Consider the following 12,728-nt stretch of genomic DNA (forward strand, 5'->3'; position numbering starts at 1 on the left):
AAGTCCAAGATGAGATACTCTCTACACCATGAAACTTCTGGATTGCCCGTGCATGGAGAGCATGGAGCTCCCGAGGGTCCTGGCCCCAAACCAGCAGACCTAGACAGACGCCCACCACACCTCTGATGGACTAAAGGGGGGTGTGTGGCGAGGTGATATTTATTATTATTTTTATTATTGCCAGCAAACATTTATTGAGCTCTAACTGTATACACAGACACAGTGACACGTGCTTTGCCTACTTGACCTCAATTTGTTTTCACCGCCATGTGAGTTAGGTTCAGCCCGCTCTGCTACCGTGTGCATTTCTGTGGTTCAAACTGAAGCCACATCGGTTGATGTATGGTTTTCCCAGCACGTCACTGCCTTGTGCCATCAAACAACAGGTGAATGGAGCACACACAAACACAGCAGAGGGCGGCAAGCTGCAAGAAACTCGCAACTGTACACAGTGCTCATCGGCCCATGTTCTTCCCCTGGCCCCAGACTGTCTACCTTCTCTGTCTTCAAAGTGACAACTGCAATTTTCCCCTGCCTAACTCAGCTGACTCCCCCCTTCCCAACACCCTCCTACATCAAGCTCTGTGACTCTTTTACAAGTTACTATAACATTTCTTTGTGATGGATTCATTATGTCCTTTTTAAAAATTCTGCTAGCATCTTAAATAGGATTGTGATCGCTGTTGTCAGTCCTTTGGCTAAAAATGGTGAGGTTTGGGTTTCGCCTGTCCCTAACTCTAGTTTTCCCATAAGCCCTGTTATTTTTAGAGCATCATTTTGCAAAGGGAAGATTTTTCCAGGGAGATATATATATAGATCTATAGCCAAAATGTCTATCCTATTATTATGGCCGTTTCCCATGTGAGGAAAGAGAATGAACGGTCATGCCTAGGTTGACACAGCTGGTGGGTGGCAGGAGGGATGTGGAGTCTGTGCCCTTCACCACCCTGACCTCCCCTCGACCCAGCTGTTCACTAGGGTTTAACCGACTCATGCACCTGGAAGTCGTGGAGAGGCTCACAGTGTGGGACCCAAGAGGACGGCCTGCAGAATGAGACACACTGGAGTGCAAATCCTTACAGCATCTCAGAGCCTCAACTTCTCCATCCGTTCAATGGGGACGATAGTATGTGATCCTCATGGACGTTGAGTGGATGAAAAGCTAGACCATACATTAAAAGGCTGAGCAATGAGCCTGGCACTTAGCTGATGCTCAGCAGATATTGTGCAGGTCTCCAGAAAGCCGTATCTTCTCCTCCTAGCATTGGCTCCCTCCACCCTTTCAGCCTGACTGTCCTGTCACTGACTATGCCTGCAAGGCCCCAGCCCATCCTTCACCAAAACCCAGTGTAACTTCAAGGGTCCATCTCCCCGATTTTTCCAGTTGAATTCATTTCTCTCTCCCTAGATCTCAAGGGTCTATCATCCTTCACCCTGTCTTTAAGCTACTTGAGTCAGTGTCTGCTTCCCCCACCAGCTTGAGATTCCCCAGAGCCATTCCCTGCTGGCCAGCGCTGTGGTCATGGCCATATGTGTCTGTTTCAATATCTGTCTCGGTTCACCGAAGTTCATGTTGCAGTAGCCACACTCTAAGTGCTGGTGGCCACGGGTGGCCCCTGGGTATCATTTTGGACAGCAAAGGTTCATAGAACATTCCCATCACTGCAGAAAGTTCCACGGGACAGCCCTGGACTATAGGGCTCTCTCTCGGCAGCCCCTGGCATCCTCCACATTGCCCGGCATGGAGGACCTCCTGCCCTGATGTCTGGTGGCAGGATCCTCCTCTTCCTTCGGTCTCAGTTCCAACGTCCCCTCCTCTGAAGCTCCCTCCCTGACCCACCTTCCATAATGAATGTTCATCTTTCTTTTCCTTTTTAAATTGTGATAAAATATATGTAACATAAAATTTACCATTTTAACCATTGTATGTGGATAGTTCAATGGCATTCAGTACGTTCGCATTGCTGTGTGGCCATCCCCACCATCCAACTCCAGAACTTTTGCTTCATCCTGAAATGAACCTCTGCACCCATCAAACACTAGCTGCCCATCCCCTCCCCCCAGCCACCCCTCATAACCACTGTTCTACTTCCTGTCTCCATGAACCTGACTGTTCCAGGAAGCCCATGTCCGTCTTTATCCCATGGTCCTGTTTCATCTTCATCAAAGCACTTATAACCCTCGGAAGTGATCTTATTGCTGGATCAATTCCTTTACCAGTTGGTGATTCTGTCTGTTTTGTTCACAGCTGCATCCACAGTGCCTGCCGAAGTGCATGTCACGTGGCAGGTACTCAGTAAATAGTTATGAGAAGTGCCGATGCTGAGCAGATCCACACAATGGTCAAGTCCTAGATAATGGAGCCAGTCTGGGGGACATTGCAGAGCTGGGCGAGGTTGTGCCCTGAAGTCCCCGGTTCCACCCTGATGGAGCGGCAAGATGCTTCCTCTTTCTAGACCTCATCTGTGAAACGAGGGGGTTGGGCTAGGCAATCGGGAAGGAACCTTCCAGCACTATCTTCCTTTGAATCTGAAAAATCACATGGCTACTCGTCCATGTCCAGGCCACAGATTTTAAGTGGGTGTAGACAGGATGGACATAGAAGATGGATCAAGGCATCCTGTCTTCCAGGTCACTTAAGGTCAGGTTGTGAATGCATGTGCCTGCCTACTTCTCCCACATGCCACTGACACGGGAGGCCTTCAGACACTGCATCTAGTCCTCCGCACCGGTGACGTTTGATCCCTACCTTACAGCATGTAAACTAAAGAAGTGGTTTCCTGAGCAGAGATGGTGCTAGGAGGTGGGGAGGCAGGAGTCTGAACCTCCCTTCTCTGCTTGCTATCTTAGGCTACAGAATGGCTGTGTATGTGCATTTTCTGCTTAAAAAAAAAAAAAAAAAGCAAAACAAAACAAAAAAGCAAAAAGCAAAACAAAAAACAGTTCTGCATTGATTTAGTTTGGCAGAAAGGGAGCTTCTCAATTTCCCTTGCAATCTTCCCCAAAGTATAAACTTTCAGGAGATGAGAACAAATAAGAAAAAACACTTCTAAGGAAATGGAGTTGCCTTTTTTTAAAAATGTGATAAAAGGCCAAGGATTGGTTTTAAAGAACATTTGGGGGAGTGGTTACTTGTTTGATTTTGGTTTTCCTTTTTAGAAAAACAAAAATCTCATGCTCTGTTATTATTTTTAAATGGATAAAATAATAATAATAATAATTGGAATAAACACTGGGGCAGGAATTCTAATTCCCCTGGCCACAGATGAGAGAAATCCCAGCTCTGCTGGACGCTCCCAGGGGAGCCCTGCCCTCAGACAGGATGGAGGCCTGAGGTGAAGGAAAGGCCAGAGACAAAAACCCATGGGCGCTTGTCTCTGCCGTGGGCTGCCGACCGCCCCTGAGGCTCGGTGCCTGGGCCATGGAGCCCTCTCTACGTGCTGCCAGCTCTTCGCTGCCATCTCAAGCTGCTGGGAGCCAGGCCACCTGAGCTACGGACCGTCCATACGAACCCTCAGGCCCTCGGTCCAGCCTGCTGGGCTACCATCTGGTCCACGGCCTTACCTCGGACCATCAGGAAATGTGTCCACCGAAGGAAAACCGTCTTAGAAGTCTCCTGCCCTTGCCATTTACCTGATGCCGTGCACTGCTCTAAAAGCACAGGTAACCTCACTCCAAACCTCCCAATCTCCTCAGTTCACTTGTGACTCCGATTTTACTGGTGACGAAATGGAAGCCCAGAGAACATCAAGGACCTTGGCCAAAGCCAGTGTGCGGCAGAGCGGGGCCAGTGCAAGCAGGCCGGCTCCAGCACCCTCACCCTGAACCGAGGGAAGGAGGGCCCGGAGAGCCACGACCAGAGAAGGGTCCCAGCTCGCGGGGAGCCTAGACGAGGCCCAGGGCTCGCGCACCCTGCGCTGCTGGCCCTTCTCTTGGGCCTGATGGAGAGAAGGCAGGAGGCGAGCAGGCCAGGGCAGACGAGGACACGCTTCCCTGTCCCTGCTCTGTGAAGCTGTGCAGGGGAATTCAGACTCACTTAGGGTCAAACCCACCTCCCCAATTTATTAAGAGTATGACCCTGTGCAACTCTTCTAATCTCTCTGAGCCTCAGTTTCCTTGAACCCTTTCTTGCCTTCCTCCGAGAATTTCTGTGAGGGTGGATGAAGGCTGTTTGGGGAAGTGAGCTTTAAACTGTGGGATATGATCCACCCTTGTTACTCAAAGCGTGGCCCTCGGGCCAGCAGCTTTGGCTTCCCCGAGAGGTTATCTGAAAGGCAGAATCTGGCCCAACCCCGATGTATTGACTCAGCTTCTGCATTTTCACAAGCCCCGCAAGTAATAGACATGCACAGGGCAGTATATTATGCAGGAGGCCCTGAGCAGGGTTGGTGGGGAGGGGGGTGCTTGGAGGTTTGGACCATTGTGAGAAGGTCTGGTAACTTTCAGGGTGGGTGGAGACCAAAGGGAGGGGAGTGTGAAGCTTCACGAGTGGGAAGGCCCAGGAGGGGCAGCTGCTGGGGGCTCAGAGCCCTTGCCCCGGCTGGGGATGCTCCCCGCTCACAGGCAGCCTCCTCTGGGGGGTTGCACAGGGCACGCAGTCTGCCCTCAGCTGGGCTCTGCCCGAAGCCCCTGTGTCTGCTCTGCCACTTCGTTCGTCACCTGCAGAAGGAGCCCCCCATCCCTCGGGCTGGGGGCAGTGTGGCCCCTCCCTAAACGTGCCCTGCTAGGAAGCAGCTCCAACACCAGTCAAGTTAAGCCACTGAGGCCCCAAGCCATCCAGCTCGACCAACCTACCCTTTTTCAGATACACAGCTGGAGAGTCCCCGCTCCTCACTGTCACCTGGCACCTAAGGCTTCCGAAACCGGTGGCCTCTGAGTTCCCCAATGTGTCTTGATGCTAGAGATGGGAAGAGGCTGCATTAGTACCCCAGGATGGTCAATTCAATTCAACAAACATTTATCCAACTCTAACCATGGCTGGACACTGGGGCTACAAAGATAAAAAAGAGAACATTCCTGCCTATTAGTTTCTCCCAGTCTTTTGGAGCACACGGACATGTAGGCAGTAAATTTCCAGCCCAGAGTGTCAGCTGCAAAGGCACATGGAATTCCAGAGGAGGTCACTGTAGAAGAGGGAATGATTAATTCTATTGAGAAGGGGGTGCTAGAAAAGTTCCCCAGAAAAAGTGAATCTGGGTGGGGTACTGACGTATGAGTAAGAGTTCATCAGTTGGAAATAAAAGAAGGAGGATGTTAAGCAAAGGACACGGCAGAAATGAAGCTCAAGAATTCTGTGGTATTTTGAGGACTAGAGCCTGTGGTTCTCAGAGACGAGAGAGAGGCAGGAATCAGCTCATGGAAGTCGTTACAGTTGTGGTTTGTATCCAGTGAGGCTCAAAGTAAGTTTCATAAGCTTGGAATTGAGGTCAGACGTCCAAAGGCCTTGCCTTCCTCGCTAATCTCCAATCTCTCTTTCTCTTTCCAGCACTCCCGCTGTGTGGGGGGGGGTGGGGTGGGGCAGGATAAATCTGTTTTTATCAATTTGTGTTTGGTTCCCAATGTTCTGCCCTCCCCTCAAAGTTGCCTAACTGAGTTTCCCGGCCGTGGGAATCTTTGAAGGGCAGGGGCTAAAGCAAAGCTATCTGAAGGCAAGGGCTCTTCTTCCTTTTTAGAAGACCTGAGCTCAGTGCGAGGATGATGGCCTGGGGAGGGGAGAAGGGCCTCTGAGAGGGGGAGAGTCCTGCACTTCTGAGAAGGGCGTGGGTGGCAGGTCCCAGACTAGAGCACCCCGCCCCCCGCGCCGTGTGTGGTCAGGCCTGGAGGGGGTGAGGTGGGTGTCAGCTGGACCATACACCTGCAGCCTAGACCCAAAGCACGGGGTTCCTGCCTTGGTCAAGAGTCCCGCCCACACCCCAAACCTAACCCGGGCACAAGGCGCAGGGGAGCCTGAGGGCAGCGTCTGGCACCATGGCCTCAGCACTGGGTGGCGTGGACCTGTCACATCACTCACCATCCACGCTCGACACCTGACCCCCGTGCCTCGGGATGGCACTGAGAGCCCCGGGTCCTGGAGGGAGCCCTGGGATGGCTGACACAGGATTTCTGCCAGCCTGTTAGGGAAGCTGACAGCAATGTGACAGCTATCATAACGGTCAGTGAGCTCGTTCTCTGAGGCAGAAACTGTCCTGTGAGCTTTTCCATGTACGGCTTTACTCAGTCCTCACAGGAACCGGGAGATACAGGTGACGCTCACTTCCCTGCATCGTAGGGGAAGATTCTGAGGAGCCAAGGGACAGAGAGCAACAAGCAAGCAGTGGGGCTGGGACCCGAACCCAGGACAGCCTGGCTCCAGAGTCACCTCCTTAACACGCCCTGTGACAGGCTGTCTCTCCCGGGGGGGGGGGGGAGTTGGAGGGAGAGTTCATTCCTTTTTTGCTTTTTTTTTTTAATAAAGAAGTGTTTTATTTCTTGTAGACTAAAATCCATACTTACTAAGCAAGCAGTGGTCAGGGCATCAGAGGCTCAAATGACCAATAATCCAATACTTTTGCTCAGAGAAATGCCAGGTGCTTATATGCGCTCAGTAAATGTCAGCTCTTTTTGTTATTAATAATTCTATAAGCTGGATCTGATCCCTTAGGGAAAGAGAGGAGTAGAATTTCCTTGGGTCAGAGATTCCCAGTGTTTTGGCAGCTGTCCGGGGAGCAGTGTCACTGACTGGGACCTTAGACCCCTCGACCACAAAGTACCTATGGGAAGTGTGGACAGAGGTGTCCCATTAGCAGAATCACATTGACACAGACCAGCCAAGGTGAGGGGACAGCACCTGGAAACCGCAGATAACAAATAAATCCAGCCGGTCTGCGTTGTCCAATGGCGTTAATGCTCATGGGTCCCGGCTCACTGTCACCAGCCTGCGAGCCTAACCTCCCTCCCCACCCACCCGCTCTATCTCCCCCTGATAGATCTTAAGACAGGCCTCAGTCACGATAGCAAGACAAAATAAAGGCACGGTCATCGTCCCCAAAACGTTTTAACCTTTAAACTCAAAGGAGCTAACGTTGCCTCGATGACTGTGTGTCTTGTGTTAGCTTCTCGAATCCTCAGCAGAAGCCTGTGAGGTCAGGCCTCACGTTACAGACGAGGAGTCTGAGATTAGGAAGCGGCACATGGCCTAACAGCCCCAAACTGACAGGCTGGGGATTCAGTGAAGACCCCTCCTTGTCTCTTCTCTGGCTCCTGCAGCTACAGACCCTGGCTCGAATCCTAAAATTCAGGGGTCCACCTTCCATGCCCTTTCTGGGATGTCACTTATGAACACACATTCACACCCCTGCACAGGTGCGTGTGCAAAGGGCATGCGATTCACTAGTGTTGGTGATGTTGCAAAACTGCCAACACACCTACATGTCCTTAAAAATGGGACATAAAGGGGCGCCTGGGTGGCTCAGTAAGTTGAGTGTCCGACTCTTGATTTTGGCTCAGGTCATGATCTCAGGGTTGTGAGATCGAGCCCCGCATTGGGCTCCATGCTGGGGGTGGAGCCTGCTTGAGATTCTCTCTCTCTCTCCCTCTGCCCCTCCTCCTGCTCACACTCTCTCTCTCTAAATAAATAAAATCTTTTTTAAAATGTGAAATAAATTACGTACATCCATAGAATGGATTGGTATGCTGCCATTAAAAAGAACAAGGTTCATTTTAAACATACAGAAAGTTAAGCATTATGTGAGAAAATCAAGGTAGAAAAGAATATGTATTATAAGCTATTAATATTTAAACAAACCAAAAAGGATGCTTATAAACACATAGACGTTTTCTGGAAGTTTCCATGAGAAACTGGAAGAGTAAAATGAGATTTGCATGTGGCTAGGAGCTGGAAAGTTAGGACAACTGCTTCTTTCTGCATCCTCTTCTGTCCTGATTCATGGTCACAGTGAAATTGTCAGCCTTGGCCCCAGGCACAGCCATTTCATGGGGTTCAAACTAATATTTAACATTTTCTTTTTAAGTTATAATCGTGTTTGCTCAGACGGACAGCTGCATCCTGAGCCTTCACCGGCCCGCTGCGGTCTCCATTTCCCAAAGCCCGCTGTCCATTCAGTCAGAGTATGTCTGACCCCGAACCCCCACACAGCTGCCACGACTGACCTGAGCCGAAGTCACGCAGGCGATGTTGTCACTGGTCCAAGCATAGAAATCGCACGAGACCTCTGATCCCGCCGTGGACACCGTGAGGAAGCTGCAGGCCTCGTCCAAAGCACAATCTGTGGACAGCACGGGCACCTGTCTCAGGTGACACTGAGGACAGACGGACACATGCCCCCACCCCCTGCCCCCAAAACACCCAAACACACGCTCGTCTGTAACATGGACAACAGTGAGCTTCCTAGACTGTAGGGTTATGATCTCATAACAATCCTTGTAAACCTACACGCTCAATAAATGAGAGTTTTTTGACCCTTCTCTGGGTAATTTTGCTGTTGCTACAGCACATAGCTCTCGAGACCGGGACAAATAAGGCTACAAGGAATCGATGTCCTTCATCTCTGCTCCCTTACATTTGGCACCGCATTGTTCTTGGTACATTGTGAATGCATTATAAACTCTGAAGTGAAGTCACAAGTTGGATGTACATTTTGGGAATCAATTGATTTACCACGTGTTCTGATAAAGTGTAATTTTTCATTATGGTTCCAATGGTTTTATTCGATTTGCATGCCAAGGTCAGCAGAGCCTATTTCCGCATGCGCCCATCTCCCCACCACCCCTTACCTATGAAGCACTGCAGCAGGGGGGACTCAGAGCCAGGAACTTTGGACCTGCCCCCCACAGTGACATTGGCACTGAGGATCACTTGAGATTCTGGAGCCTTCTCAAATTTCCGCATCACTGAAAGGAAAGCAGATTGATCAAATTTGACTCTAAAGGGCAGAGGGCCTCTACAGAGAAGCCAGGAAAAGTGCCAGGTCAAAAAAGCCTTCCCAGCTCTTGGTCGCACAGAGGTCCCCAGGAGAAGAATTCCCTTTGAAAATGGTTCTAGCACGCTACTTCGTATCTGATGCAGAAAGCTACGTGTTATCATGTCTCCTTCTGCTCCCTCACGGTCAGGAGGTAAGGAGAAAATTTAATATTATGTTAGTCCTTACAACTCATTTTTTCTCATTGATACGGATTTTCTATCCAAATTTATATTTTCTTGTCCTGATCGAGTGCTAATTACCTTACAATTATTTTATTGAAAATTGAAAATTTTCTTTCCATAAAGCAATTTTTGCTTCCTTCTGGAAAGAGATAAGTTATCTTTTTTTTTTAAATTATGTTATGTTAGTCACCATACAATACATCATTAGTTTTTGATGTAGTGTTCCATGATTCATTGTTTGCGTATAACACCCAGTGCTCCATGCAATACGTGCCCTCCTTAATACCCATCACAAGGCTAACCCATACCCCACCCTCCTCCCCTCTAGAACCCTCAGTTTGTTTCTCAGAGTTCATAGTCTCTCATGGTTCATCTCCCCCTCTGATTCCCCCCCTTCATTTTTCTCTTCCTTCTCCTAATGTCCTCCATGCCATTCCTTATGTTCCACAAATAAGTGAAACCATATGATAATTGACTTTCTCTGCTTGACTTATTTCACTTAGCATAATCTCCTCCAGTCCCATCCATGTTGATGCAAAAGTTGGATAAGTTATCTTTTAAAAGACAAATAAAACAGGCACAGGTGGGTTCACGTCAATCTGAGACATGTCCTGTGGCTCAGGCATTTTCATAATAGTCTTTGTTTAAGTGATATATCAGCATCTGTTTCTCTAGCTACCATCAACACGTCTGAGTTCTTCTCTGGTAGGAATAACAGAGACACATGCTTATGGAACTAAACGGGGGAAAAGAAATAAATGTAAGATCTCAAGACAATAAGACTCGGAACTCATTCCTCACCAAGCGAAAAGTACTGCGGGTAACTCTCAAGGAATGAGACTCATTTTTGAAACCAAAAAAAATGCCCAGGGGCATCAGTGGTTTGCAAATAACTATGAAAAACCAAGCTCCAAAGTACACCACTATTAGTTTTTTGCAGATAGAACTGCAAGCATGCACCTAAGCACCCATTCTCATACATCTCTATTGCTGTGTAAAACAGACTTGTGTCTAGACTGGTTTTTATCATGTCAATAAGTTCAAGACCACCCAAAGCAATCTCTTCTCCATTTTCATAATAAGTGCAGGAAAAAAGTTTATTCCTTCTGGGATACAGTTGGGAGAGAGGATGCTAATACAAGAGAAATAGCATGCGTTAAGCCTTCACAAATTCTGATATAGAAAAAAATTATAATTTTACTAGGGATTCCTTCCATGTTGATCACGGAAGTTGCCAAGTTCATGGGCTCAGCCCACACTCAACTCTTCTGTTCTCATCTTTCTCTCTCTCTCTGTCTCTCTTTTTATTTTTATGTCCCTTACTATCTTGTTTGTGGAGACTATAGGGCTCCAGTCCAGCAGACACCAAGCTATATTCAGCCCTTTGTCCCTAAAGTTTAACAGGTATAGACAGATGCTCACAACCTTGTAGCAGACTAAACAAAATTTGACAGGTCTTTCAGTTTCCAACTGAAGTCTTCCCAGAGGCTGAAAATGCAGTCAGTTTAGCACTTCAGTTAGACAATCTGCTGGTTCTCGCGAAAGAGACACCTTGGTGACGAAGATCTTCATGTTGCAGCATTCTGTGAGGAAGCTCATTGCCAAACAGAACAGAAACAATCCAGGTGCTGAATTGCTGATAATTCCATAGAATATTGCGTTGGCTGGCAGATTTCTACAGTCTAGTGGTACAATTTCCACATGCCACATTTTGACTTAGCAGGTATTTGCAAATGTCTTGGGAAAGAATAGAGGGTCCACATGAGAGCACAATCATATTTGATCATGGCTATTTATGTGCCCTTCTCTTTCCAAGGCAGGCAAGGACAATGTTCTGAGAATATCTGAACACCCACTAGCTGGCATAGTGACAGAGATACTAGGTTCCTGTGTACTGGATGGATGCACTGAAGAATGAATGAATGACTGCCAAGATCATTGCAGCCCCAGAAAGCCTGGAGAAAACATTACGAAGATCCCAGCATAGACCTCTGGGCATCTGACATGCTCTATGAGGTCTTGGGCATGGGTCAGCAAGAAGCAGAATTAGAAAACTGGATGTAGAGGGCGCCTGGGTGGCTCAGTTGGTTAAGCGACTGCCTTCGGCTCAGGTCATGATCCTGGAGTCCCTGGATCGAGTCCCGCATCGGGCTCCCTGCTCAGCAGGGAGTCTGCTTCTCCCTCTGACCCTCCCGACCCTCCCCCCTCTCATGTGCTCTCTCTCTCAGTCTCTCTCTCTCAAATAAATAAATAAAATCTTTAAAAAAAAAAAAAATAGAAAACTGGATGTAGAATTAAAGGAAGATGAGCTTGCAATATTTCCAGCGGCCAAGGTCAGTGAGTGAACGACTCACTCTGTGGGTAAACTAAGGGTTTGCCACCGGCGATATAGAGAAGATGAAGGGGGAACCGCCACAAAGGGACGCAGCACGTGGTGGGGGGAAGAGCACCAGCTCACCGTGTGAGTCCCGCCACCACCCCTCACCGGCTCTGAGTCCTGATGCACATTTCAATCTCTGAGAGCCCAGTTTTGTGGTTGCGAGGATCAAACTGAAGAGCACAGAAAAGCTGGTACACGATAGCAATCCAGTAAGTGCTGAGTCCCTTGGCGCCCTGGGGGGACATCTGCCTCCTTATCAGGGCCCATAAAACTGGCTGCGGGAATTAGGGTGGTGGGAGCCTCTCCGTCCCTGGTGGCCTTTAGGAAATAATTTCGAAGAGGCCCAGATAATTACAGCAACTCATTCATTCCGCCGACAAGCGCCAACAACCGTGGGATAGAACAAAAAGTAAGATAGGATCCTAGCCCCAAGGGGTCATATTACCTAAGGAGGCTAGAACCCAGAGAGGAGGGTGAGGTATGCGATTTTACTTTATCCCGAGAGCAGTACAGGCCCACTGAAGACTGGTAAGGGGCATTGCAGAAACAGAACTGTGTTGTAGAATGATTGTCCTGAAGCATCGTAGAAAAATCGTTGAGGGGCCCACACTGGAGCCGGAGGACTAGGGTGGGCTGCAGCAGTAATGCCCATGGGTGAAAACTCAGGTCTGGACACAGCGGGTGGGAAGGAGGCAAATCCCACCCCCCAACCCCCAGGTGATACAGCTGACCTCTACCCTGGGCTTTTTCTGGAGGACAAAGGCCTCAAAAAAAAAGGAGTGCAGTCCCACTCCCAAAGAGGAAGCTCCTCTCAAAGGCTAAGTCGATTGGATTCCAAGAAGGGGGTTACTGACATCCCAGTGGGACCCAGCTTCTTAACATGGAAATCCTCCTGAATATCCAGAGAGGGAAACCAGCAACTCTGAGTTTTGCATAAGAAGCCAGAGACTGTGAGGTCCAGTCCGGAGGCTGTTTGTCAGCCAGAGCCTCGGGAAGGCATCACCGGAGTTGACAAGGCTGGGGTGTTGCTCATAGACACTCTGGACCACTGATGAAGCTGTCCTTTCTGCTCTGGACGAGCACAGGGCTGAACAAAGCCTGAAACGCTTTGCCAAGTACAGAGTACAACCCTGGGCGCTGAGGCATTCATTCAGAGGGAAGCAGAGAGGAGTGGAGTTAAAAGGCAAGCATTTAGGTGATGATCCC

At 49.0% G+C, this 12,728-nt stretch overlaps 1 protein-coding gene across 1 annotated transcript in view; it reads right to left on the minus strand.

The window, feature by feature from the left end:
* The window catches only part of LOC118534997 (thyroglobulin), a 104,993-nt gene that overhangs the window by 74,251 nt on the left and 18,014 nt on the right, over positions 1-12,728 (minus strand). The window contains exons 6-8 of the mRNA XM_036091135.2: positions 8,773-8,889; positions 8,149-8,264; positions 4,795-4,897 (exon numbers count right to left, since the gene is read on the minus strand). Of these exons, the coding sequence (XP_035947028.2) occupies positions 4,795-4,897; positions 8,149-8,264; positions 8,773-8,889 (336 nt within the window). The remainder of the gene's footprint in view (positions 1-4,794; positions 4,898-8,148; positions 8,265-8,772; positions 8,890-12,728) is intronic.

Source organism: Halichoerus grypus, chromosome 5 (assembly GCF_964656455.1).
Source record: "Halichoerus grypus chromosome 5, mHalGry1.hap1.1, whole genome shotgun sequence".
Lineage (NCBI taxonomy): Eukaryota > Metazoa > Chordata > Mammalia > Carnivora > Phocidae > Halichoerus > Halichoerus grypus.